We start from the raw sequence: 24,989 nt of genomic DNA, 5'->3' as shown, positions 1-24,989 counted from the left end.
TCAAATTAAACGGAGATGCGAGACATCATCATGACCATCACTATCATGACCATCACCATCACAAACTAAGCAAAAGGTCGGTGACAGGTCCCATGCCAACCAGGGATCGCTTTTGCCCAAAACTAACTGGTATTTTGGATTAATTTTTAGTACAGAAACTTGACACCAAGCCTAGGTGTGGGTGCAATGGAGAATATAATCCTTTCCCCGGGGTTCACCAACCGGGCAAGCCTTCATTTCTAATTTCTTAGCTGAAGAAGCACTGACAGCTTGAACAGGCTGGCACCACTGCATCACCCACCCTTTTTCTTCTTTCTCTTCTCCAGGCACAGAGCAGAGCAAGGGCGGGGGTCCATTCCTTTTTAATATCACATGCCAACTTGTTCTTGTTCTTTCTATCTTTCAACTATTAATGGGTCCATCCGTCCGGCACGATTACGGGTGACCCATATGGGATTGTTCGGTGGGGCGCGCAATCGACTGCCACACGAGTACGTCTAGTCTAGTCTAGTCTAGTCTAGTATATAGTATATAGTATATACAATGAACACAACTGGAGAATATACACAAACCACCAAGATGAGCATTAAACAATTCTCTGTTTCGACGAGTACAAGCCATCAAAACCTAATACATTGACTCAATGATATTAAATTGTATACCTCTAGTCTTTAGGTATACTAGTGCAGCTCAGCAAAGCACGTTAAATTGACACGCAAGATATATCTTAATTGTTGGGTTAGCCCCCAGACTAGTAATCATTACTACAAACATTAATGAATTAATATAATATAGATCTGACAATGGCCCCCCACCAACCTCCTCAGCCTTCCCTCGGCTTAGTTTAATGATGATGGCTAGAAGAAGCTTATGTTACATGTATGTGACTTGGAACAACTTTCTTCGCCAGTATGGTGGCCTTTTTTCTCATTATCATTGACCATAGGGCGGCCGTCATGTGGATTGGCAGCCTCCCCGCGGGTTCGCCACTGCCCACTGCCTAGTGCTCTACATTTTGCCTTTGAAATATTATAAATTACAAGGTTGCGAGCAAAAGGGTGCCCTCTTATTTGTCTTTAAAAAATAATTAGACAGGGCTACATTTTGTCTCCTCCCCTAACACATCTTGAGAATTGAAACCATCGTTGCATACCTGTTTAATATACACCGAACAAGTCTGAACATGATACCAAAATGATTGCTCATACGAGTGCTACTACGTATGGACAGATGATAAAAAACGAAGCAAGCTTTGGCTTGGACATGCATTCATGCATGTTGTCACCAGCCTACGGAAAAAGAACAAGATGAGAAGACAGTCTGCAACAAAGATCAAGATGGAAGACAAGCGTGCAGCAATTAGGGCCATAGTTCTAATGATATAGGGATAGCCTAGCAGAAATCAACTTCCGGTGATTTGATTTTTTTTGGCAGAGCAGATCAGAGCAGCAAAGACCTACTGTTTATTACATGAAGGTATAAAGCACACTGAATAGGAGAGTAGAAGAATCCTCTTCTCTTGACTACTACACTTTTGATGTTTGGTGTTAGCAACAAGCTGTCTTACTCCACTCACATCCCCCACACCCCAGTCAAAAATAATCACACAAAGAACAGTGATACATCCACAGACAGCAAATCCACAAAACAACCCTATATACACATACATAAACACGCACAATCGCCATTGGCCGGGAAACAGCCGACTTCGCCCATGCCAGTACCATAACTATAACATCAGTCTGTGCATCACTCACAGGCAGCCACAGTGAGTGAATCTTTAAAACCAAAACTTTAAAAACGGGGCTAAAAATCAAATGAAACACTACTAGTGTTCATCACCTCAAAAGACCAGTTGCTGCAGCAGCAGCAGCCCCGGCGTCCTGCTGTCTCTGTTCTCGCAAGTACCCCAGCAAGGTCTCTGCCTGCAATACAAACATAGCAACACTCATCCCATGAGGCCGTGAGCCTTGCATATAAAAGAGTTAACCAAAAAAAAATAAATAAATAATGGTCGATGGGGAACCTTGAGCTTGGCTCTTGCGGAGCCGGACTGAGAGAGGGCGGCCAGTGGAGGTATGGCGCCCTCGCGCACAAGTAAGCCCCGGTTGCGCGCACTTTCGGCGCAGAGCTGGAGCAACGTGAGTACCGCGAACTCCTTCCCCTTCACGGAACCATCCTCGATGGCTTCCACCAACGCTGGTATCCCTCCTTCCTCCACAATGGCCTCACGGCCCTCGGGGATTCCCGCGAGACTGCTCAGCACTACCATCGCCTTCTCCGTGGTCCCACTCCCATGCTCCCCGACTAAGGCCACCAGTGGTCTCACCGCTCCCGCGCTCACGGCTCGCTCCTTGTTCTGCCGCGCGGCGCACAGCTTGTACAGCGTGGTCAGCGCGTCCTTCTTGCCCCTGGTGGATCCATTAAGGAGCAGAGACACCAGGGGCGGGATTGCTCCGCACACACCAATAGTCGTTCGGTTCTCTTCGATCATCGACAGGCTCAGCAGAGCGCACGCAGCGTTTTGCTTCGCTATCGCTGTCCCCGTCTTTAGCGCGTACACAAGCGGTTTGATCGCCCCCGCAGCGGTGATGGAGGCCTTGTTCTGCTCCTCTAGCGAAAGGTTAAGCAGAGCTGTCACCGCATTCTCCTGCGCCTTCGGATCCGTGCTTCTAAGCAGAGGAATCAGCACTGGGATCGCACCAGACGATCCGATCATCTCCCTGAAGTCCGACCGGTGTTTGGCCAGCAACCTGAGCTTGTCTGCAGCAGTGCGCTTTGCGTCGATCTCCGCAGATGACGACTCTAAGATGTCCACGAACAAGCTGACCGCCGGTTCGAGACTCTCCGGCGATGCCGTCTCAAGGATCTCGGAAGAAGAGATGATGTTGTCGCCCCAAAAACCCAGACCCTGAAGATCAGGATCATCCAAGTGATGATCATCACTGGAGGCGGGATTTCGACAAAGCTGTGGCTGGGAAAGAGAAGAGGCAGGGACGGCTGCGAGACGCTGGAGTTCACCGGAAATGTCTGAGTTAAAGCTGGAAAAGTCGGACAAGTCCTGAGAGATGTCGAGGAGGTCGGTGGTGGCGTCGATGGAGCCAGACTTGGCAGCGATGATAGCGGAGGAGCCAATGGCAGCGGCGAGTTCACGGAGTCTGAAATCGACAACAGAATCAGTTAGGTTTTCTGAGAAGCCGGTGAGATCCCGGGGTTCAGGGGAGTGATTTGAATCAGTTCGGTAGAGATTGGAGCGGATGGTCCGCATGGACCGGCCATGGGACCTCTGAATCCTGGAAGAAGAGTTTTGCGAGGACTCTGCCAGCGACACCATGGCGTTTTTCTTATTAATTGGTGGATCTCTCTCTCTCTCTCTGAACTGGCTCTTGTTACATAACAAAATTAAGCAACACCGACAGCCAAGCCAACAAGGAGATGAGCGCCAATGGCAATGCCCATGGCCATCTATGATATCTATCTACATCCACAATGCACACAGAATAGCCGAAGCGGAATGTGTGGCTCAGGCCCTAATCTATATGAGATAATGGAAACCCGTCCCGACTCCCCCCCTCGCTCCTCCCTCCTCTTTCCTCTTTAATGAATGAAGCTTCCCTCCTTCCCCCTCTTTCCCCTTCACGCCACCCCACCACTATCCGGTTTTTGATTTTTCCCTTCCAATTTCTATCTACTAATCCATCTGTTTTTCATCGATCTGAGTGTACTAGTGACTGTGCCCATATGAAAATAACAATAATAATAACAATGAACATGCAAGTGACCAATATATCCCCGCGTGTGACGACAAAGATATTGGGGAAGGGAATCTGTCAGGCTGGACGCACCTCGGCCGTCGGACAAGGGTCCTGGCTCCCGTGTGAAGCTGCTACAGTGCAATACGCTGCCAATTGATTATGCCACGCGGCTTCCAAACACGACTTTGCATATAGATTTGCAGCATCATACATGCTGTGTTTGCTGCTTTGCCACTTTTCAGTCTTATTTTATTTTAGGTTATATCATTTAATTCTCACATAACAATATTGGGGATTACGCAGCAGTGCCATGAGCCATCTTTGATTTGTATGGAGTTAATATCGTGACCGCTATTACACTATACAAGAGTTTATTTATTTTTTTTTTTTATTTTTTCTCAATCAAAAGTTTAGGGTTAGATCCCCTCGTTTAAAATAAATAAATAATAATAATAATCTCATACATATGGAGAAGGTTTTTATATCTTATTTTGTTTTATAAAATAAAAAGCGTAGAAGGTTTTGTCACAGTCATTGATACTATCTGAGGGTAAATATTATGAGTGGTATCATATTATTACTGTGGTCACCTAATTTTAATGTAAAAAAAAAGCCTTAAGAGTCTCTCTTTGTCCAACCTAGACAGTTTAATATCTGTTTTTTCAATAGCCGGGTTTGATTTGGAGTGAGTATAAATGGGTTGAGTTATCCAGTTTTAGTTATGTATAAATGAGTTTAATAATTTATTCAAAACATGACCCAACCGGAATCAAATGCTCTAATCCATTTGGACAACGATAACAATAAAAATGATTAGGGGGATTCCGCATCTAAACCAAACACCCTTTGGTTTTTATGAATATTTGTATAAACTACTCTTATAACCATTTGGTTTATGAAATCTTACATTGCCGTTATTAGAAATGTGATTTTTAAATTATATCAATAGTAATATGTTAAATTTCTGTTTGGTTAACAAGACAGCGATGTGATTAAAATGTAATATTACCATGTTTGATTAAGTGAGAATTTTACATTACTAATTATTATTTTATTGAAAATTTCTTATTTAATAGGTATAAATTTATAATATTTACTAATGTAAATATGAAAATTGTTTAATACTGTTGTTGCCTCAATACAACAGTGAATTTGTAGGGGACCTCAAATTTGTAGAATTTCGAACTTCGACTTGGAGATCGAACAAAAGGAGTTGGAGTCTCTTCCTTCTTCAGATGCCAAGACCTGTAGCAGTGTGGGAAGTGTTCCCCACAAACACTCCGATGGCTAAGTCAGTAGAGAAAAACACTTGTCTTCCTTTGCTCTCCTCTTCTTCCCAAAGTCCTCCTCTCACTTAAATGAGGGAGGCTATTTATAGATGTATACACAGTTATGTAAGTACTTTACGTGTTCAAGATCGTGGGTGCAAAGGGAGATTGTGGGTGTAATGTGAGTAGTGGGTGTGATGTGAGATAGTGGAGTGCTACGTGGATTTGAATTAGTCCACATCAGTTGCTCCCCACTTCTATCTTTAGGTTAGAACCTTAAAGATGGAAGTAGGTGCTTATCTGCTTAAAGCTCTCTCTCTTAAACTGATAATAATATTTGAACTTATCTACAGATAAGATACAACTAATTTAAATTTAAATTTATCCACATCTAGATAATACGATTGGATAAAGCTCAAATATATTTGAATTTATCTTTATTGTTAGATAAAGATTTATCTCTTGAGTTCAACTCAAACTTGAACCCTTACCTTTCGATCTCTATATAAGGAAGTCTCCACCCCTTATTTTAGAATTGCACAGCCTCTATTGGGTTAAAGACTTTTGGCATCGCAGCTGAGTTAAAGTATTTTCGGCATTCTTCCCGTGACCATCGAAGGTTTACGCACTGCTTTGTCTCTCTGAAGTTTGAAGGTATTATTAAATTAATTAATTAATCAATTAATTAATTAATTAATTGCCTTTTAACTTTCACCAACCCACAACACTAAAGGGTATTAATTATGGCATCTTTTTCTTTATTGAGAATAGGCTGCTCAACGTTCTTCTTTGGTGTTTGGGTTGATGAGGTCCTTGAATCAACGCGTAGAAGATTCCAATATTCATCAGAAGAAGTTGCAGTTGACTGTTGAGGACCTTCGAAAACACAACAAGAAGATTACCACCCACCTTCAAACTTCAGAAGCGGAACTTGCTAGCTTGAGAGGGTATGCATCCAAATGTTCCACCTTGAATGATGAGAACAAGAGACTCGGAGATAAGGTTTCATCTTTATGTTCGACTATCACTTCTCTTGAGAAAGATTTAGCTTCTGAACGACAAGCTACTTCTGCGTTGAAGGATGAGATATCTTCTCTTTGTCAGGCGTTCGACGCTGAGCGACAATCTATCTGTGCTACTTCAGCAAGACTGGCTTTTATCTTGCTCGAGAGCTTCTTGAGAAGGAACATGGCCGTGCTTACCCTGAGTTAGTCTTTTCAAAGACTAGTTCCATTGTTGAGCCTTTACCTTGGAGGAGCTTTGATCCCACTGAGGAGGATGTTACTATCTCTTTAAACTCCGGCCTTCACGATGACTTAGACGATCTTATTGGCCCTTGGGAGTTTTTTGGAAAAAATGGTGTCTCCTCCGAAAGTCATGATGATGAGATCTCAGCTTTGCAGGGCTTGGATGAGGAGGAGGTTTTTGATGAGATGCCTTCCCCTGAGCCACCTGTACATCCTGCTCCATGATAATATTTTTTCTTTTGTAATGATTATTTATAGTTTCCTTATTTAGGACTTAGTGATGACGTGTGAACTTTCAATAAAAGTGATTATTTATAGTTTTCTTTCATAATATTTTGTCATTACTTCAACTAACTCTTGCTCGATATCATATGTGTGTAAAATATTTGTTATCGACTTCCTTTTCCAAGAATATATTGACCTTTCTTGCTCATCTCTTCCCATATAAAAGATCACGCTCTTAAGATGTGTGCTTTCATTTCCCCGTAGGATGAAAGTTTAAGGTGCGAACCGTTCATCTCTTCCTTTATAGAAGATCAGGTTTTTAAGATGTGTACTTTCATTCCCCTATAGAATGAAAGTTTAAAGTGCGAACCGTTCATCTCTTCCTTTATAGAAGATCAGGCTCTTAAGATGCGTGCTTTCATTCCCCCGTAGAATGAGAGTTTAAAGGTGCGAACCGTTCATCTCTTCCTTTATAGAAGATCAGGTTCTTAAGATGTATACTTTCATTCCCCCATAGAATGAAAGTTTAAGGTGTGAACCGTTCATTTCTTCCTTTTAGAAGATCAGGCTCTTAAGATGCGTGCTTTCATTCCCCCGTAGAATGAAAGTTTAAGGTGCGAACCGTTCATCTCTTCCTTATAGAAGATCAGGTTCTTAAGATGTATACTTTCATTCCCCGTAGAATGAAAGTTTAAAGGTGTGAACCGTTCATCTCTTCCTTTATAGAAGATCGGGGCTCTTAAGATGCGTGCTTTTCATTCCCCGTAGAATGAAAGTTTAAAGGTGCGAACCGTTCATCTCTTCCTTTATAGAAGATCGGGGTTCTTAAGATGTATACTTTCATTCCCCGTAGAATGAAAGTTTAAAGGTCTGAACCGTTCATCTCTTCCTTTATAGAAGATCGGGGTTCTTAAGGTGTGTACTTTCATTCCCCCGTAAAATGAAAATTTGAGGTGCGAACCCGTTCATCTCTTCCTTTATAGAAGATCGGGGTTCTTAAGATGTGTATTCTCATTGCTAAGGATTTGAAGTGAGACAATGTCACTCTTGTTCTTGAAAGTCTGTTAGCATGAAAAAAATTAAAAACACACGATAATTACGTGGAAAAACCCCAATGAAGGGGAAAAAACCACGGGACCGTAACTACTGGTGCCATTTATTTTTATTGATTTATAACATACAATTTACTGGAATGTACATGCTACGAAAATAGAGCTTCAAAATGATTGGTGTTCCAAGTCTTTTGAATCTTCTTTCCTTCAAGGATTCTAGCTTGCATGTTCTTTGGTCCAATCATTCTTCTTACTCGATAAGGTCCTTCCCAATTTAGTGAGCTTCCCTTCTTCTATAAGAGCATTAGTGATGGGACGTTTTTTCTCAACACGAGATCACCTTCAACAATAGGTCGTTCTTTCACCTTTTGAGTTGTAGTAACGAGCTACCCTTTGTTGATAAAGTCTGCTAAAGCGTATCTGACTTTGATCTCTTTTTTTCATCTAGAAGGTCTAAATTATTTCTAAGTGCTTCGAGGTTACCTTCTTCATGAAATTCAACCATTCTTGGAGAAGATGCCCGATTTCTCTTGGGATTAAAAGCTTACATTCTGTAAGTAAGGTTGAAAGGTGTTTTGTCTGTTGAGACCTTACTTGTTGTCCTATCGCCCAAAGGATTGATGGGAGCTCTTACGTCCATGCTCCTTTTGCCTTATCTAAAGCGCATTTTTTTAGACCTTCCAAGATAGTTCGATTGCTTCTTTCTGCCTGTCCATTAGCTTGGGGGTATGCCACAGAAGCAAAGCTAAGCTGGATATGGAGTCTTTCACAAAAGTCTTTAAATGAGTCACAATCAAAGCTGCTTTCCTCGATCCGCAATTAATATTCGGGAAGTCCAAATCGACGGATGATGTCTTTCCAAACCATACTTTCTATCTTTTTCTTTGGTTATTGTTGCCGATGGTTACGCTTCTACCCATTTGGTAAAAATAATCGATTGCCACCGATAAGAATTTTTCTTCCTCCAGTTGCTTGGGGAAAAAGGTCCCAAAGAGATCTAATCCCCATTTAGCAAATGGGGTTGGTTCAATATCACTACGAACATTGAGGTAGGAGCTTTTTTTGGATAGGTGCAAACCTTTGGCACTTGTCACACTTCTTTACCTTCTTTGAAGCATCATCTCTCAGGGTAGGCCAATAAAATCCTGCACGCAAGACTTTGGCTGCTAAGGCTCTCGCACCCATATGTTGTCCACATATCCCTTCATGGACTTACGCTACGCATATTCGCATCTTGTTTATGGAGGCACCCTCAAAAGTGGCATGGAAAACCCCTTCTTATAGAGCACATCATTTATCAGCGTGAAACGAGCTGCTCTCATCTTTAATTTTTTGGCTTCTAGTGTGTTCGAAGGTAGCTCCCCATCTTTTAAGAATTTCTTAAAGGGTAATCTCCAATCATTCCCATCTTCGATGTTTGCTATGTTCTTCTCTTCAATACTTGGCCTTTGAAGTTCTTCAAGATGTACAATCCTTCCTTTTGTTTCCATCGATGAGGCCAATTTGGACAAAAGCGTCTGCATGACTATTTGAATTCCTATTAACTTGTAATAATTGAAATTCTTTAAACTCCACGAGACAAGGTTTTAACCTTGTGAAGGTATTAGCGTATGATTGGTTCTTTTTGCTTCATATTCTCCTAGAAAGCTATTTGAACTACTAGTTGTGAATCACTATGTGCTATCAATCTTTTTCACCAGTAGTTGCTTGGCTAAGCTCATTCACGCTATAAGTGCTTCATATTACTGCAGTATTGTTTGAGCTTAAAAAAGGCAAAACGTAATGAATACTCTAGTATATCTCCTTCGGGAGAGATCGGAACTACCCGACTCCGCTCCCACGATGAACTTGATGCTCCATCCACAAACATCTTCCATATGCATTCATCCGCTTTGTTTAGTTCCTCATCTCCGGGTGCATTCTACTATGAAATCAGCTAGCAGCTTGACCTTTGATTGCTTGTCTAGGGTTCAAAGCAAATATCATACTCTCCTAGTTCGATCGCCCACTTTGTAAGTCTTCGGAATATTACGGTCTTTGCAATATTTGGCGTAAAGGTTGATCTTTTAAGACCACTATAGGATGAGCTTGAAAGTAGGGTCTTAACTTTCTGGAAGCCATTACAAGTGCTAATGCTACCCTTTCAGCAAAAGGGTATCGAGATTCGACACCTTGAAGTACTTTCTTCGACGTAGTACATCTGGTTTATCCACTTTTCCTTCCCTCTTCGATAAAGATCTGCACTTAAAAGCCATCTCGCTAACTCCCAAATATACAAATAATGGCTCTTTGAGGCTCGGGTCCTAGTCGAAAAAGAGGTATCGCTTCAAGTATTCTTTTAGCTCTTCAAAAAGCCTTGTCACATTCGAAAGTCCATTCAAAATTTTTCCCACCTCTTAAAGTCTTAAAGAAGGGAAGGCTCTTTTCAGCTGACTTGGAAAGAAACCTATTTAGGGCGGCTATTCTTCCAGTTAAGCGTTGCACCTCTTTCATAGATGATGGAGATCTCATCTCTAGTATGGCTTGAACCTTCTCTGGATTAGCTTCTATCCCTCTTTGAGTTATCATGTAACCAAGGAATTTCCCAGATTGAACCCCAAACGTACATTTGTTGGGGTTAAGCCTCATGTCATATTTCCTTAATACCTCAAAGACTTGGTTGAGTTTTTCTGTATGAGATTCACCTATCTTACTCTTGACGATCATATCATCGACGTAAGCTTCCATAGTGTTACCCAAAAGGTGTTTGAATACCTTGTTCACCATTCTTTGATAGGTTGCTCCTGCATTTTTTAGTCCAAAAGGCATTACTTTGTAACAATACGTCCCTTTCTCAGTGATGAAAGCAGTCTTTTCTTTATCTGAGGGATTCATCTTTATCTGATGATATCCTGAGAAAGCATCCATGAAGCTTAGGAACTCATAGCCTGAGGTCTCATCCACTAACTTGTCGATTCTTGGTAAAGGATATGAATCTTTGGGGCAAGCTTTGTTAAGATTAGTGAAGTCTCACGATACTCTCCATTTCCCATTTGATTTCTTTACCATTACAACATTGGCCAGCCATTCTGGGTATTGGACCTCTTCAATGAAATCAGCTCGAATTAGTTTATCTATCTCTTCTTCTAGAGCATATTGCTTTTCGGGTGCCAGGTTTCTTCTTTTCTGCTTTATCGGCTTTATACTCGGGTCCACATTCAAGTGATGAGAAATCACCTCCAAACTAATACCTGGCATATCAGATGGTGTCCACGCAAATACGTCCACGTTCTTTTTTAGGCAAGCGATCACTTCTCTTTTTATTTCTTCGGTCATTCCACTTCCCAAGTAAGTGACCTTATCTGGATCGTTATCTTTTAACCTCACGAGTTCTACTTTTTTTCCATAGGCTTTGGCTTATCAGTTTGAGTCTTCGAGATTGCCAAGGTCTCATCCCTTAACAATTGTTTTCCTTTGATGGAAGATACATACATGACTCCCGAGCTTTCTTTTTGATCTCCTCTTACTTGCCCTATTCCTCCTGATGTTGGAAACTTCATTAGCAGATAGCTTGAAGAGAGCACGACTCTCATGTCATTAGCAAAGGTCTTCCTAAGATGGCATTGTAAGTCGGGTGACACGGACTTAATTACCATAAAATTTGCCATTCTTGTAATGTGACGTGGTTCCTCACCAAGCGTGATCAGCAACTGGATTGATCCCATGATAGGAACCCGATTCTCCCGAGAAACTAAAGCAGATGGGGGATGACACCTTCTTCAATCTATCACACGATAAATTCATCTTCTCAAAGCGGTTCCAATAGATAAGGTTTACTGAGCTCCCATTATCAATGAGAATTCTCTCATCGGGAACTTCATAATGGTTGCGGAAATAACCATTGCATCATCGTGGGGCATGACTACATCTCCTTGATCTTCGAGTAAAAAGTGATAGGTTCTTCATTCTCTTGTGTTTTCATGATGTTGTTAACTTCATAAGCTTGCCTTGCATAAGCTTTCCTTGATGAAGAGGTCTCACTCGCTAAGGTTTCACCCTCGATGATAACATGTATTCTTTGGGTGAGATGGGTTGTTATCTAAAGTGGGGGTTTTTCTCCCTCGTCTTGGAGTCTTTTTTTATCCTTCATCCCCCTGTTATCTTCGGATCTTTCCTTTTTGAGTAAGTCGGTTTCTCGTTTCTCCATGCTTCGAGTAGACAAATCTGTAAGCTTTCCTTGGCGCACTAGAGATTCAATCTCATTCATCGATTCTCTGCATCTATCAGCTGAGTGTCCATGGGTTTTGTGAAACTCCGCAGTATGCGTCTCAGAATTTGCCCATTGTCTTGTTTGCCTTAGGAGGAAAGGTGAGGAGCCCAGATCCTTCTATACTTGTTAGGATGGTAGAACGTGGTTGGCTTAATGGTGTGAAGTTCTCAAATTTGAGTTTTGGAACTTGTCTGTGTTCATTTCCCCTTCCAGTCTTTCTCCCTTCATCGCTCGTTTCATCTCTATCTTTTCTTTTCTTATCTCTGTTTCCAGCATTGATGTGCCTCATAACATCTTCCGAAAGGATAAACTTATTAGCTCGACTGAACAGATCTCCAAGAGTGAGGGGTTGATCTAGGGAAAGGGATTTTTGAAAATCTCTTGACCTTGTCCCTTGAAGCATTCCTGAGACGGCCACTGTGGCTTGAAGATCTTGTACTTCTAAGGTAGCGGCACGAAATCTTTCAACATAGTCTTTCAGGCTCTCTTTCTCTTCTTGTTTAATGGTCAGAAGATACGAAGCGTCCTTTTTTCTCCTAGCATTAATGAGGAACCCATCTATAAATTCCTTCCTCAACTAAATATTTATTATTATTTTAAAAAGTAACTTTTAATGTTAAAATATTTAATTTAATTAATATATAAATTTTAATTGATTTTTTTAAATAATTTAATTAAACTTAATTATTTTAAATAAATATAAAATTATTTTCCTCCAATTTAATTATTTAATATTTGGGGAAAAGACTTTAAGCTCAAATGTTTTTTTTTTTAAATTTCCAACAAAATATTTGAATTTTTTAAAAATTTTGAAGAATTGATATTTGGAGAAATTATATTGAACTTAAAGGATGCAATAAAGGAAAGAAAAATCCCCAAGGATGCGAGACTACTGCCTTATGGTAATATTATCCAATTATCATATTTTAAAAATATGATATTTCCATTATAGACAACCAAACGAGACAATGTAAGATTATTTAGTCTATTTTTCTGGGAGCAATTTGATATTACTCCCAACTTAATGTCATCTAAAAGATAATGGACTTTCTTAAAGTCAATGCGACATCAAAAAAAATAAACCTCACAACCAATTACTTGTTCATAGTCAATCCCTTTTATGCTTTTTTGAGTGATAGGGGTCTTTGGTGCCAGGTGACTCACAACATTTCACAGGGTGCATATACATGAAAGATTAATTCATTTAATTAGTTTACTTGGAAAAATAGAATACTCACATTAAATAATCGGCAAAACATAGAGTAATATGTATACTATGTCATTGCGAACATAGAGTTAGCAGACATTAATTTTTAACTTGACCCTTCGTGGTCAGGATTTGAAGTCATTTCTGTCAAATTCTTAAAAAAATCTATTTTTCAATATCACCATGCAAAGTCTCAAGTTATTGGGGGGTCTTAGCTAACTCATCCAAGAAGAAAACTGGATCTTATTTCTCTTGCTATTATTTGGTGCATATGGCTTGAGTTGAATGTGTAAATATTCAATATGTTTTTAGATAAAATACTTTATAAGAATAATATTAATTATAATTGATGGTTTGGTGGGAAAATCATTTTTAAATTTATTACAAATAAGTACAACGATTGATAGTATTTTGAAAATAATTATTAATCATATTTATTTAAATAATGAAAGATATATCCAAAAAATTATTCAACTAATCCATGTAGTTAGCTGAATAACTGGAATAACCCAAAAAAATTATATGAAAATATATTACATTTTTCAAAGAGTAAATAATATACCTGAACATTTGTCTAAACTATTTAATCACTTCTGCTACATCAGAAGCATCATACACGGTCAAAACTTTTTGACTGTGGTTTAGAATCGGTTTGTCTCAGAAAAATGGGCTATGGAAGACACTAATCTTGTCTGAATTCCGTCTATTGTATGCATGTATCCTGGAGAGGATTTTGATTTAAAAGTTTATAAATATAAAGAAAAGCAAATTTTTATAAACTTTTGAGTTTTGATTTGATGATTGTCCCTATTTCCTCGGAAAATAAACGTCAAAGGATTACATGGTTCTCCTTCTATTTATTTTTATTTTAAAACTTCCTGCATCTCTGGATTACAATTAACGAGAATAATCCATTTTTGATTTATAATCCAAGTTTTTTGAATAGATAATCTGATCAACTCATGACTCCACACTTTAATTTGAAAGACATCTAGGAGTATTATATGCCTGAAGGTGGGAAGTTATAAAATTAAAATCTCCAACGGCTCTTTGTCGGTGGGTGTCATGTGTCTGGCGGAACACGGTATTCTTACAAGTGACCTCTACGTGGCAGCATGTCATTTGCATTCGAATGGGATCCCAGTGGAGCACTAGAACGAGGGCATCCCCGCTCCCCCATTTTGAATTCAGAATTCCTCTTCTAGTTGTGGTCCTTCTGGCTAAAGAGGTGCCTTGGAGGCCTCTGGCTAGTCGCAAGTCTCAAGCCTCAAGTGCAAGTGCCTGCTTCATTTCTGTTCATTTCTGTTCATTTCTCACTCTCTCTCTCTCACACACACAGACACTCTTTCTCTCTCTCTCTCTCTCTCTTCTCTTCTCTTCTCTTCTCTTGTAGTAGTAAACAAGCGCTGAAATGGAGCCTCTGCAAACAGTAAGCTCACCGATCTCACCTCTTCGTCCCAAGTCATTCACCGATGCCCGCTCTCGGACGAGTCCCATACCTCAGATTTCTATATCCGGCCGAGAAAATATTCCTCCCACTCATCCTAACGTTCCAATCGATCAGCGAACCTCGCCCTCATCTCGCAAGAAAATTCCTTCCATCGAGGCTCCGATCATGAGAGAGAATCCCAGATCTGACGCTCCCGGGGTCGGATCACCGGATTCTTCCGTAAAGGTTCCCTTAATTCATTTAAACTCTGAACCTCATTCTTTCACTAAAATTCTTTCTTTCTTTGTTTGTTGTATAACATTATTACGGACAAAAAAGCGGACTACTGGGGAAACCCAAATCTCATTTCATGTTGTGTTTTTTGTTTACAAAAATAAAATTTAAAATTAAAATTAAAAAAAAAAAATAGTTTTTTGTATACAAATTTACCTGGTGTAGCTTGAGATTTTGGGTTTGAAATTTGAAAGTTCAATTATTTATAATCAGGTTGTAGTGAGAATAAGACCAGTGAGTGGTCATGGGAAAACTGAGGATCATATTGTCAAGAAAATCTCCTCTGATTCCCTGTCTGTTGGAGATCGCAAGTTCACCTTCACTTCTGTTCTTGGTCCTGAGTCTAGTCAGGTACTTGTTTATTCTATGTTTTATAGACCCGAGTTTGTTTCATGTTTTCTGATCTAAATCACAAATGCTATTATGTTCTTACATGATTCTGCATTTCATTCTTTGTCAGGAAGATGTATTTAAATTAATTGGTGTCCCTTTAGTACAAAGCGCTTTGGCTGGTTATAATGCTTCAATTGTATCCTACGGGCAGGTAATCTTGGTTGATAGGAGTTTTGGTTTCCCAATCTGTTTTTGATTGATGCTTCACTTACATTGTTTTGCTTGAAACTTTTGAACGTGATTATGATAGACGGGGACTGGGAAGACCTTCACAATGTGGGGACCACAGAGTGCTATGGTGGATGCTCATTCCATCAGCAGCTACCAGGGCATTGTGCCTAGAATCTTTCAAATGCTCTTTGCAGAGATTAGCAAAGTTAGTTCTATCATTGGTTCCAATTTTACCTATGGATTTTATACCTAGTGTCCTGCCTTTTGTCATTTAATTTTCTCTTATTATATTTCTGCCCTCGATCTTCCTAGTTTTTGAGTATTGAACCTTTGTCATGCAGAAACAAAAATGCTTAGAAGAAAACAATATTAGTTATCAATGCAGATGCTCATTTCTTGAGGTTAGATTGTTATCCCTTCTGACTCTGGGTTTTTTTTTTCCCTGTCCTTTTTCTCATTTTTGCTGTTTATTAATGCTCTTTTCATGCATAGATATATAATGAACAAATCATTGACCTGCTAAATCCAAGTCAGAGGAACCTCCAGGTCTGTCAGATTTTTATATGTTTCTCGAATTGTGGATTGATTGTGGTGTGTGGAAATAAAACAGAACCTTTTTTTTTTTTTTCAGATACACGACGATGCTAAAAGTGGCTTCTATGTGGAGAACTTGACTGATGAGTATGTCAACAACATTGACGATGCCACTCAAATTTTAATCACGGTATCACCATCTGATATCTCTATCTTGCTTCTAATTGTGTGGTGATTGTGTGGATGTTGGGTGAAATAGATGATGATGCGGCCTTGCTTTGAATTTTGGATTGAATGATCTACTTCTTCCCATTGACAAGACTGGCTTTTGATCAAAATTTTTTTTTTTTTAATCCTGATTTGCATTTTGATTCCTCAAAAACATAATCAATTGGCAACTGCGTAATATGATCTTTGTTTCTTTACCTTTTTATTTTGGGCGATGACCTTTTACACTGTTATAACTTATAAGTAGGTTATATCCTAACTACTTCCATTCCACAACATTTATAAGAAGCATTGACAATAATGACTCTTGATCGGGGCTGTTGCTGACTTGCATTTTGGTTCCACAAGGCAAACTATAGGCAATTGTTAAGTTTGATAGCCGCTTCTTTACCATTTATTTTACAATATTGCTGGATAACCTACTGTGCTATGTGTTTCTTATGAATTTATTATTTGTGATGCAGGGGCTCTCTAACAGAAAAGTTGGCGCAACTAGCGTGCACTCCAAGAGTTCCCGGTCACATATTATCTTCACTTGCACTCTTGAGTCATGGTGCAAGGTATGTACCATTTGTCATCAGAAGCAAATTTTTTACTTTGGCTTTCTGTAACGCAAATGGCATCCCTTTGTGATTGAGATTATTAATGCATTTTTTATGGCACATTATACAACACCACAGGGGACACAATCAAAAAATTTTAGCAGTTCAAAGATAAGCAAAATCAGCCTTGTTGATCTTGCTGGACTGGACAAGCATAAACCTGAAGGTGTTGGCGAACGGACAGAAGATGGCAGAGATGTAAAACAATCCTTGGCAAAGCTCGGGTATGATTTTCTGGGCCTTCATCATTTGGAAGCATAAAGACAATAATTACATTTCTAATAAGAACTTTGTCATTCACCATCAATGAGAGTTGTTTGTCAAGTGTGCTTTTCTTCTTGTCAAGGCTAGTTTTTATTTCTATATTAAGTTGCCTGCTAATCAAAGACAGACAATTTTGGTTATGTAAAAGATGGAAACTAACTCATTTGGTATGACATAATTATTTTTGGAAGCATGATTTGAGAAACTCCTCAGTAATTGTGTCTCTGCTCATCATGTTCTTTGTCTTGCACTTTATCTTGGTGATTTATCCATCACCAGTCTCAAGGCTTGCGCTCTTATGTCTTCCCCAAATTGAATCAATATCTTGAGTTTTATAGCTTTTCGTGATTAGGAAGTTGATCAATATTCTCTCTGGAGTTGCTCGTACTGGAGAAGACCAAAAAATTCCCTACATGGATTCCCCACTCACACATTTACTGAAAGATACTCTTGGTGGCAATGCAAAGGTCACCTATTTATGTTCCATTTCTCCGGATAACAGGTATTTTTTTTTTTTAATGAAAAATGTGCATGAAATTTCTGCTATTTTCTCCTAGAGTAATATTCTTTGTGGTAAAATCAGGGACAAAGCTGGAACTTTGAGCACCCTGAGGTTTGGGGAACTTGTGAAAGAAATTCAAAACAAGGCCGTAATCAATGAAATATCTGATGATGATTTTAGTGGTCTGAGTGACCAGATTCGTCAACTAAAGGTAAGCCTGCAAAATGTAAATTATTATTACATTACATGTTGTCACTAAGACTGTTCCCTTGTTTACGGTTGATGGCAGGAAGAACTTATAAGAGAAAAATCTTCTTGGGGCAACTCACTCAGAACTAACCGTGGACACTTTAAAGCCCAAAATGCCCGTGAGAGCTTAAATCAACTAAGAGTGAGCCTCAACCGGTCATTGATTTTGCCACGCATTGATAATATTGATTCAGAAGAAGAAATAGATGTTGACATGGAAGACGTCCGTGAATTATGCGATCAACTACAGAATGCGCATTCTTCCAGTGAAGATGACTCAGCAGTGATAGTTGAAACTGTGGATGGCAGTACTGCAGAAGAAATTTTGGTTACAAAGACTGATCTAGAACATGATGCTGGTATTTTTGTAGGAGAAGATAAATTTGAAGAATTGGATTGTGAAACATCCGTATCTGACTTACCAGATGGTAATGCCAAGGGTGGGTTGCGTACTCCTGCCGGAGATGATCACGTTCAGAAATCTTCAGAAAAATATATGCTGTCAATTATACCAGGGAAGCAATTTCGGATCCTCCATGACCCAACCTTATCTGAATCTCCCAAAATTGATAAGAACTTGAAGAATGGAGTTGTGAATTCATTTGATATTTCAGAGGGAAGCACAAAATCATTGAGAAATTTTGAGAGCAACTCTCTTCGTGCTTCCTTGCGGTCTAGCAAAGTTAGCCCAACTGAGTCTTTGGCTGCCAGCCTTCACCGAGGCCTGCAGATAATAGATTATCATCAACAAAATTCAGCTTCAAGAAAACCGTTTCTAGGACTTTCTTTTGAGCAGTTCGTATCAAAGTCACACCAAACAGAAAATATGTCTGATGCTTCTGTGCAGACTTCACTGGAGGATGGAGGCACTGCTGCTGCTTTCCTGTGCTTATATTGCAGAAAGATGAATGTTTACAGCGGCAATTTACAACACGAAAACTTGGACATGAAGATTGTACCAGTCAAGGAAGCAGGGTTACCTGAGATTTCTGTAAAGCAAATGCTTCAGGTACATAACGACTTCACTAGTTTTAATTTACCATTTTGGCTTGCTGCGCATCACATTTATCTTATATGATATTCAGGATAAGCTTAATGTTCTAGCTGATGTCAGTACGAGAGAGATGGAGCTTGAAGCTCTATGTGCAGAGCAGGCAGATAAAATCAAACAGCTCAAGTGCCTGGTAAATCTTTCTCACAGGAAAAGAAGAGGGGGAAAAAGATGGACTTTCACATACATTCTGTGCTTGGTTGATTGATTGCATTTGAAACTGTAGGTGGATTGGTGCAAAGACAGACATGAACAATGCTCCAACCTGAATGAAAACCAAGATGTCAAAATTCTTTGCCTTGAGGGCCCGGCTGATGATGGTGCGGTTTACAGAAAAAAAGAGCATGTGCCATCAGATGAACTTGTGGTATCATTCTCAAATATTCATTTACTTGGTATAATATAATTTTCTGGTTGTGCTATTATTTGTGATTGCTGTGGTGGTATCTGCAGCTAATGAACCGCCATCTCAAAAATGAGACAGAAGTTTCGATGGGGAAGTATTGCTCAAGTAAGACTTCTTTTGATTTTGGCGCAAGGGAAGATCTTATCAAGGAAATCCAAACCTTGAAGGACCAGTTGAAGTCATACGCAAACACTTGTAGAGATGATGCCAAAGATTATCGGGATGATTCCTCCCTACTGGAGCAAATAAGGAAAGGCACAGCAGCGGAGAAGACTGAAGATGAACTTGAGAGGGAAAGACAAAGATGGACAGAGTCTGAGAGCCGGTGGATTTGCCTTACTGAAGAGTTGAGGGTGGATCTTGAACTATATCGCCAGCGGGCGGAGAAAACAGAACTTGAGCTTAGTATGGAAAAGAGATGCTCCGCAGAGTTGGATGATGCACTGCACCGGGCCATCCTAGGGCATTCTAGAATTGTTGAAGAATATGTGGAGCTTCAGGAGAACCATGGCATTGTGTTGGAGAGGTACAAGAAAGTCATGGAAGGGATTGCAGAGGTGAAGAAAGCAGCTAAGAAGGCAGGAGCCAAAGGCACTGGCTCTGCTTTCACAGAGGCTCTGGCTGCAGAGCTGTCCACTTTGAGAGTTGAGAGGGAAAGGGAAAGGACCCGTCTCAAGGCAGAGAACAAGGGGCTCAAAATTCAGCTCAGGGACACTGCAGAAGCTGTGCACGCCGCTGGAGAGCTTCTTGTGCGGCTAAGAGAGGCAGAGGAAGCTGTTACAGCGACTGAGGTTCATTTAATCATAATCACTATTTGCATTTGCACGTTTATTTAATTAAGTATTTAACTTCCTGAGTATTCAGTCTATTCTTACGCCTGAGAAGTACTTTAATGGATTTTCTTAACACAGGAGAAATATGAGAGAGCACAACAAGATAATGAGAAAATGAGAAAGCAAGTCGAAAAGCTGAAGAGGAAACACGCAATGGAGATGGTCACTATGAAGCACTACCTTGCGGAGAGCCGGTTACCCGAATCTGCATTAGAACCCTTTTACCAACATGATTCAGAGAGTTTGGGGCAGACTGAAGATGATCATTCATGGCGAGCTGCATTTAGGCCATCATATCAATAATAAACAAACGGTAGATCGACAAATTGGAATCCGACCCGCGTCTGCACGAAGCAAGTGTACTGTTTAAAATCGGCATTCCGGTGCCGTCTTGGCACACATGTCCCCCTTCCCATTCTGTGTTACCTTTTTCCCTGTTCTTTGATTGGATTAGGTTCTGAATTTGATTTATTATAGAATAACCCTTGGGTAAATTATCTGTAGCGTCACCAAATTATGGTCAAATATCAGAAGGGATATCAACCTTTAATTCATATTTTTTTGAGTATCATAATTTGATTTCGCTTCAACGGGAAGGTATCCGCTTATTTCCGGTGATAATTTTTTGACATAGTCGCCGGAACGATCACGTGAACCAGCTTATGACAGATCAGATGATGACGTGGAAGTGCCAGCGAGGCTGTTTTAATCCCCATCACCCTTTTTAATCCACATCACCCTCGAGAGTGTCCACGTCAGCATCCCGCCCACTCGTCTTTCTTTCCCTCGTCTTCTTTGTCTCCTGCCCTCTCTTCTCATTCTCAATCGTTTGTTTTTTTTTCCTTCTCCTTCTTCTTTTCCTCTCAAACCTGAACGCAGAATCGCAATGAAGGAGACATTGTGACGGCTGGAGGCAAATTCTAGTGCATGCAAGGTTTACGCTGCAAAACATGGAGGCTGATTGGGCGATTAGGCCTGTAGACCTAGAAGATCCTGAATACCGTAAGTCTTCTTCTTCCTATGCTTTTAAAAGATATCTAAGCAAGTATGGTTGAATGTGGATGGAGATATATTGAAGGAATGTAAGCTTAGTTTGAAATTTGGATGAAAGATTGTTCCCAATGTATTTAGGGTTGACAATTTTGTAAATGTATATCTCGGAAATGTAGTTGATTTGATGTGTTTTGTGTTTGTTTTACTTCGATTTAAGCCATACACAATTAGGGTTTTCCAGGGTTTCCACTTATGAAACTAGCATTTCTGTAATGAGGTCTTCTACAAAAAAGAGTTAACATCTATGTTGTATGTGAGGTTTTCCAGGTTTTCCAAGTTTTCCAGATTAAATGAATAGTTTGTCATATTTGAACTTAACATATTTGTTGTCATTATACGTTTTGGTATGCATCCTTATAATATGCCTATCTTTCTTATGAGTTTGCCAATTATGATTTTAGTCAATTTGAGGTCAACAACTTTGTTATGATAATCTGGTACCCATTTGAGGTCAGAATCTTTGTTCCAGTACTACTTTTGGATATGTTAGTTTGTAATATTATCTAATATATCTATGAGCATGATGAATCTGAGTTACTGCCATTATTTTGCATGATAAATGATAAATCTGAGTTATGCAATGGTGTTTGGCTCAATTTAGGTATAATTTAGCCATCTCTAATGTAGACATATCTTTAATGCAGACATTTAATATTTGTTTTCCAGAATTAATGAATAGTTTATCATATTTGAAGTTAACATATTTGTTATGATAATATGTTCTGTTTTGCAGTAGTATATGTGTATAATCATTCACTATGTTATGTTTTGTTTCCATCAATTTTGTATGCAGTAAGTTAGGTATAATCATTCACTACATTGCTAAACATTTTAAAATTTTCTATTTTAGCACAAAATTCAGATTATTTCACAATTTGCATGTACTACACGTATGGTGATGTACATAGTTGGGCTGACTACAAAATAGCAGCCTACATTGATTATCTCTGCGCTGATAAAATCCCTTATCTGGAAATTATTAACATGACGAAGGAGTTGAATCTACAAGTGGATGGTATCGCGTTTTGGTGGATGGAGGTGACTGAATTCAAAAAGGCACTGGTAGAAATTAAAAATGACAAGGATGCTCTTGCAATGACAATGATGGTTGATCGTAGGAGGCAGATGAATTTGTATGCCAAGTTAAGTGATGGAGGATGTTCTAGTAATATTGGCGAAGATACAGTTGAAGCTGAAGCTGTTTGGAATGAAGGAATTGCAAGTGACCAAATTGAGACATTGGAAAAAGATGGTGCACCAGAATTTGACAATGTAGTTGGCTCAAAGGACACAGGAAAGGAAATAGATGAAGAAAGTGAGTCAAGTGAGTCACAGGCAAGTGACATGCATTATTCAAATTATAGCTTCCACAGTGAAGAGCTTGATTTAGAAGAAGACCCTGTAGATGAAGAGGCTGAAGAAGAAGCACCTAAGGAGGAAGAAAATTTAGAAACTAATGAAAATGGTGTACCAGAAACAACAGGAAAAGAAGATGGTTCATCACAAGCAGTTGGAAAAGAGATTAATTCTGATCATGATGCTTATGAAATTGATGACTTTGAATATCTAGGATCATGCTCTACCACTGATGAGGAAGAATTAGATCCTGCGAGGCCTAAGTTTCCTGAGTTTAATGAAGAATCTGATATGAAAGATCCAAAATTCAGAATTGGTATAAAATTTAGAAGCTTTAAACAATTCAAAGAAGCTGTGAGAAACTATGGGATAAAATACAGGTATGTCATGAAATTTAGGCCAAACAACAGTTACAAGTGTAAAGTTTTTTGCAAGCGAGGATACCCTTGGTATTTGTGGGCTTCTCCTATGTATAAGGACAAAAATACCATTCATAATAAGTCTGGCAACCTGAAACATGAGTGCACAAAAGATCATAATATCAGACATGTAAGTGCACAATGGATAGCTAACACTTATTTGGATCAATTTAGAGGTGATCCATCTTGGAAGGTTGCGGGAATAATTCAAGCTGTCAGACTTAACCAACAAGCTGACATATCGAAGCTTAAAGCATGGAGGGCCAAATGCATTGCTCTTAGGTGAGTGAGTGTTTGTAATTTTTCTTTTATTTCCACCATTATGTTATTTCTATCATTATATTTGCTTAAGTGTGCCATATATTTTTCTTTATTCAAGGATGCTGGATGGTGATGAACAATCACAAATAGCAAGGGTTTATGACTATAGTTGGGAATTGTTGAGAACTCATCCCATGTCAACTGTGACAGTTAAATGTAATGAAGGGGTTTTCTCAGGCATGTCTCTAGCTAATTGCAATTTATTAGTTTAACATGGAATTGCACTATAATTTATTAGTTTAACATGGAGAATTTAAAAGTTATGTCTGCAGCAGCATACCAATATATGAAAAACATAGACCGTAAACATTGGAGTTAGTCTCATTTCCAAACTCAATTCAAATGCGACATGCTTTTGAACAATTTATGTGAGTGTTTTAATAGTCAATTACTGGAAGCTAGAACAAAGGGCATCATTACAATGAATGAAATGATTAGGACAAAACTAATTGTGAAGATCCAAAAAACTAGAGATGCAATGTAGAAATGCAAAACCATACATTACCCTAGGATTCTCAGGAAGTTAGAGAAAATGAAGGAAATGAGTAACATGTACTTCTACATGGTCTTGGGGGGATACATATCAAGTACTGGGCCAAGATGGTCAATTTGTAGTTAACATCAAAGAAAGAAATTACAGTTGTAGAAAATGGCAATTGGCAGGGATCCCTTGTAGTCATCCAATATCGGCAATTTACTATAATAGGGATAGACCCCAGAACTACTTGGATGAATGTTACCAAGTCTCCACTATCCTTAAAACATATGCCCACATTCTACACCCAACACATGGTAGGGACTGTTGGCCTAAGAGTGACCTTCCCCTCCTCCACTTCCACCTGAGCCAATAAATAAGAAGAGAGGCAGGAAGCCTATGCTTAGAAGGAGAGATCCAGATAAGCAAAATGTGGGTTCCAACAATGGTAGAGTATGCAAGAACCCCCCCTCCCCCTCCCTCTCCCTCTCACTTCCACCTGAGCCAATAAATAAGAAGAGGCATGAAGCCTATGCTTAGAAGGAGAGATTTAGACGAGTAAAATGTGGGTTCCAACAATGGTAGAGTATGCAAGAAAGGGATTGTAATGAGATGAAGTATTTGTAGAAAGCTCGGGCATAACAAGAGATTCCATGGTGTGCAGGTATGTTCATTTTAAAAATTTACAGGCTTTTTGTTTTTGCTTATGATCTAAACATATTTTGCATGGTTCCAGGGGGGAAGGGGCAAGTGGACAACAAAGTGGACATTCAGTTGGAGTTGGAACAAGCAATGATGATAATGTGGGTCATTTTTATGTTAAATAACTTCAGTTCATTAACAATTCTGGATTTTATGTAATTACAATATTGTAATGCTTTATTAGGTTGAAGACAATGATCAAATGGCAACCATTGACCCCCAAATTCTTAGGACCATTTTGTTAAGGTTTCTCATTAAGTTTCTTTTGCAATTATTTATTTATTTTTGGTGAAATCCAATTGTATGACAGGAAAGTAATTATCTTTCTCTAAATAATGTAAGGTGGATCTCCTTAGTAGAAACACAGAAATTGGGGGACTCACACAACAGATTGTAGTGGAACCTGTCTCACAGGTTTGTTTAAATTTTACACAACATTATTTACGCAGAACTCACATACGGGGGAGGTCATTAAATTTCTCTCTTTCGGTTAGATCCCTTCAAATAAAAAGAAGCCTCCCTGATTGGGGGAAAAAAATCAAATAGAAATCTTCTCCATTTCCCTTAGAACTCTCCTCATGTTCCAATGAGATCTTTTCTTTAGTATTCAAGAAGCACCAACTTTAGCTCCTAAGATTTTTAAAAAATACCACGTCTACATTATAGCATATATATATATTAAATAATAGGCGACAAGCGCCCTT

General features: G+C 39.3%; 2 protein-coding genes across 3 annotated transcripts; one reads left to right on the top strand and one right to left on the bottom strand.

Annotated features, from left to right (window-relative positions):
* Positions 1 to 563: 563 nt before the first annotated feature.
* On the bottom strand, positions 564 to 3,477 carry LOC120277351 (U-box domain-containing protein 4). 2 transcript variants are annotated; one of them, XM_039284160.1, is made up of 3 exons: positions 2,027 to 3,477; positions 1,843 to 1,925; positions 564 to 1,153 (listed from the first exon to the last, which is right to left on the bottom strand). In XM_039284160.1, the coding sequence occupies exons 1-3, from the start codon at positions 3,332 to 3,334 to the stop codon at positions 1,117 to 1,119; spliced, it is 1,428 nt and encodes a 475-aa protein (XP_039140094.1). In that variant the 5' UTR covers positions 3,335 to 3,477; the 3' UTR covers positions 564 to 1,116. The 2 variants fall into 2 exon arrangements, with proteins under 2 accessions (XP_039140094.1, XP_039140093.1); XM_039284159.1 differs by lacking the exon at positions 564 to 1,153 and adding an exon at positions 1,394 to 1,742 and having other exon boundaries at positions 2,027 to 3,343.
* Positions 3,478 to 14,229: 10,752 nt separating this feature from the next.
* On the top strand, positions 14,230 to 20,513 carry LOC120277536 (kinesin-like protein KIN-12C). The gene is made up of 16 exons (XM_039284398.1): positions 14,230 to 14,678; positions 14,940 to 15,077; positions 15,187 to 15,270; positions 15,370 to 15,495; positions 15,632 to 15,691; positions 15,783 to 15,836; positions 15,922 to 16,014; positions 16,517 to 16,612; positions 16,733 to 16,878; positions 17,271 to 17,420; positions 17,502 to 17,631; positions 17,710 to 18,678; positions 18,755 to 18,853; positions 18,947 to 19,087; positions 19,174 to 19,917; positions 20,038 to 20,513. Exons 1-16 carry the CDS (start codon positions 14,415 to 14,417, stop codon positions 20,260 to 20,262), a joined length of 3,519 nt encoding a protein of 1,172 aa, XP_039140332.1. The 5' UTR covers positions 14,230 to 14,414; the 3' UTR covers positions 20,263 to 20,513.
* The last annotated feature ends 4,476 nt before the right edge of the window (positions 20,514 to 24,989 follow it).

This window comes from Dioscorea cayenensis, chromosome 15 (genome assembly GCF_009730915.1).
Source record: "Dioscorea cayenensis subsp. rotundata cultivar TDr96_F1 chromosome 15, TDr96_F1_v2_PseudoChromosome.rev07_lg8_w22 25.fasta, whole genome shotgun sequence".
NCBI lineage: Eukaryota > Viridiplantae > Streptophyta > Magnoliopsida > Dioscoreales > Dioscoreaceae > Dioscorea > Dioscorea cayenensis.
Note: the sequence above shows the minus strand (reverse complement) of the source record. Positions and strands in the feature narration are given on the sequence as shown.

What these genes read in the sequence shown, in the direction of transcription:
- LOC120277536 (XM_039284398.1), top strand. Translation starts at nt 14,415, where the DNA reads ATGGAGCCTCTGCAAACAGTAAGCTCACCGATCTCACCTCTTCGTCCC. An exon ending in TTGGTCCTGAGTCTAGTCAG is followed by an intron (nt 15,078 to 15,186) that starts GTACTTGTTTAT and finishes ATTCTTTGTCAG; the next exon opens with GAAGATGTATTTAAATTAAT. An exon ending in CAATCCTTGGCAAAGCTCGG is followed by an intron (nt 16,879 to 17,270) that starts GTATGATTTTCT and finishes TTTCGTGATTAG; the next exon opens with GAAGTTGATCAATATTCTCT.
- LOC120277351 (XM_039284160.1), bottom strand. Translation starts at nt 3,334, where the DNA reads ATGGTGTCGCTGGCAGAGTCCTCGCAAAACTCTTCTTCCAGGATTCAG. An exon ending in CCGCAAGAGCCAAGCTCAAG is followed by an intron (nt 1,926 to 2,026) that starts GTTCCCCATCGA and finishes TTTGTATTGCAG; the next exon opens with GCAGAGACCTTGCTGGGGTA. An exon ending in GCAGCAACTGGTCTTTTGAG is followed by an intron (nt 1,154 to 1,842) that starts GTGATGAACACT and finishes TATATTAAACAG; the next exon opens with GTATGCAACGATGGTTTCAA.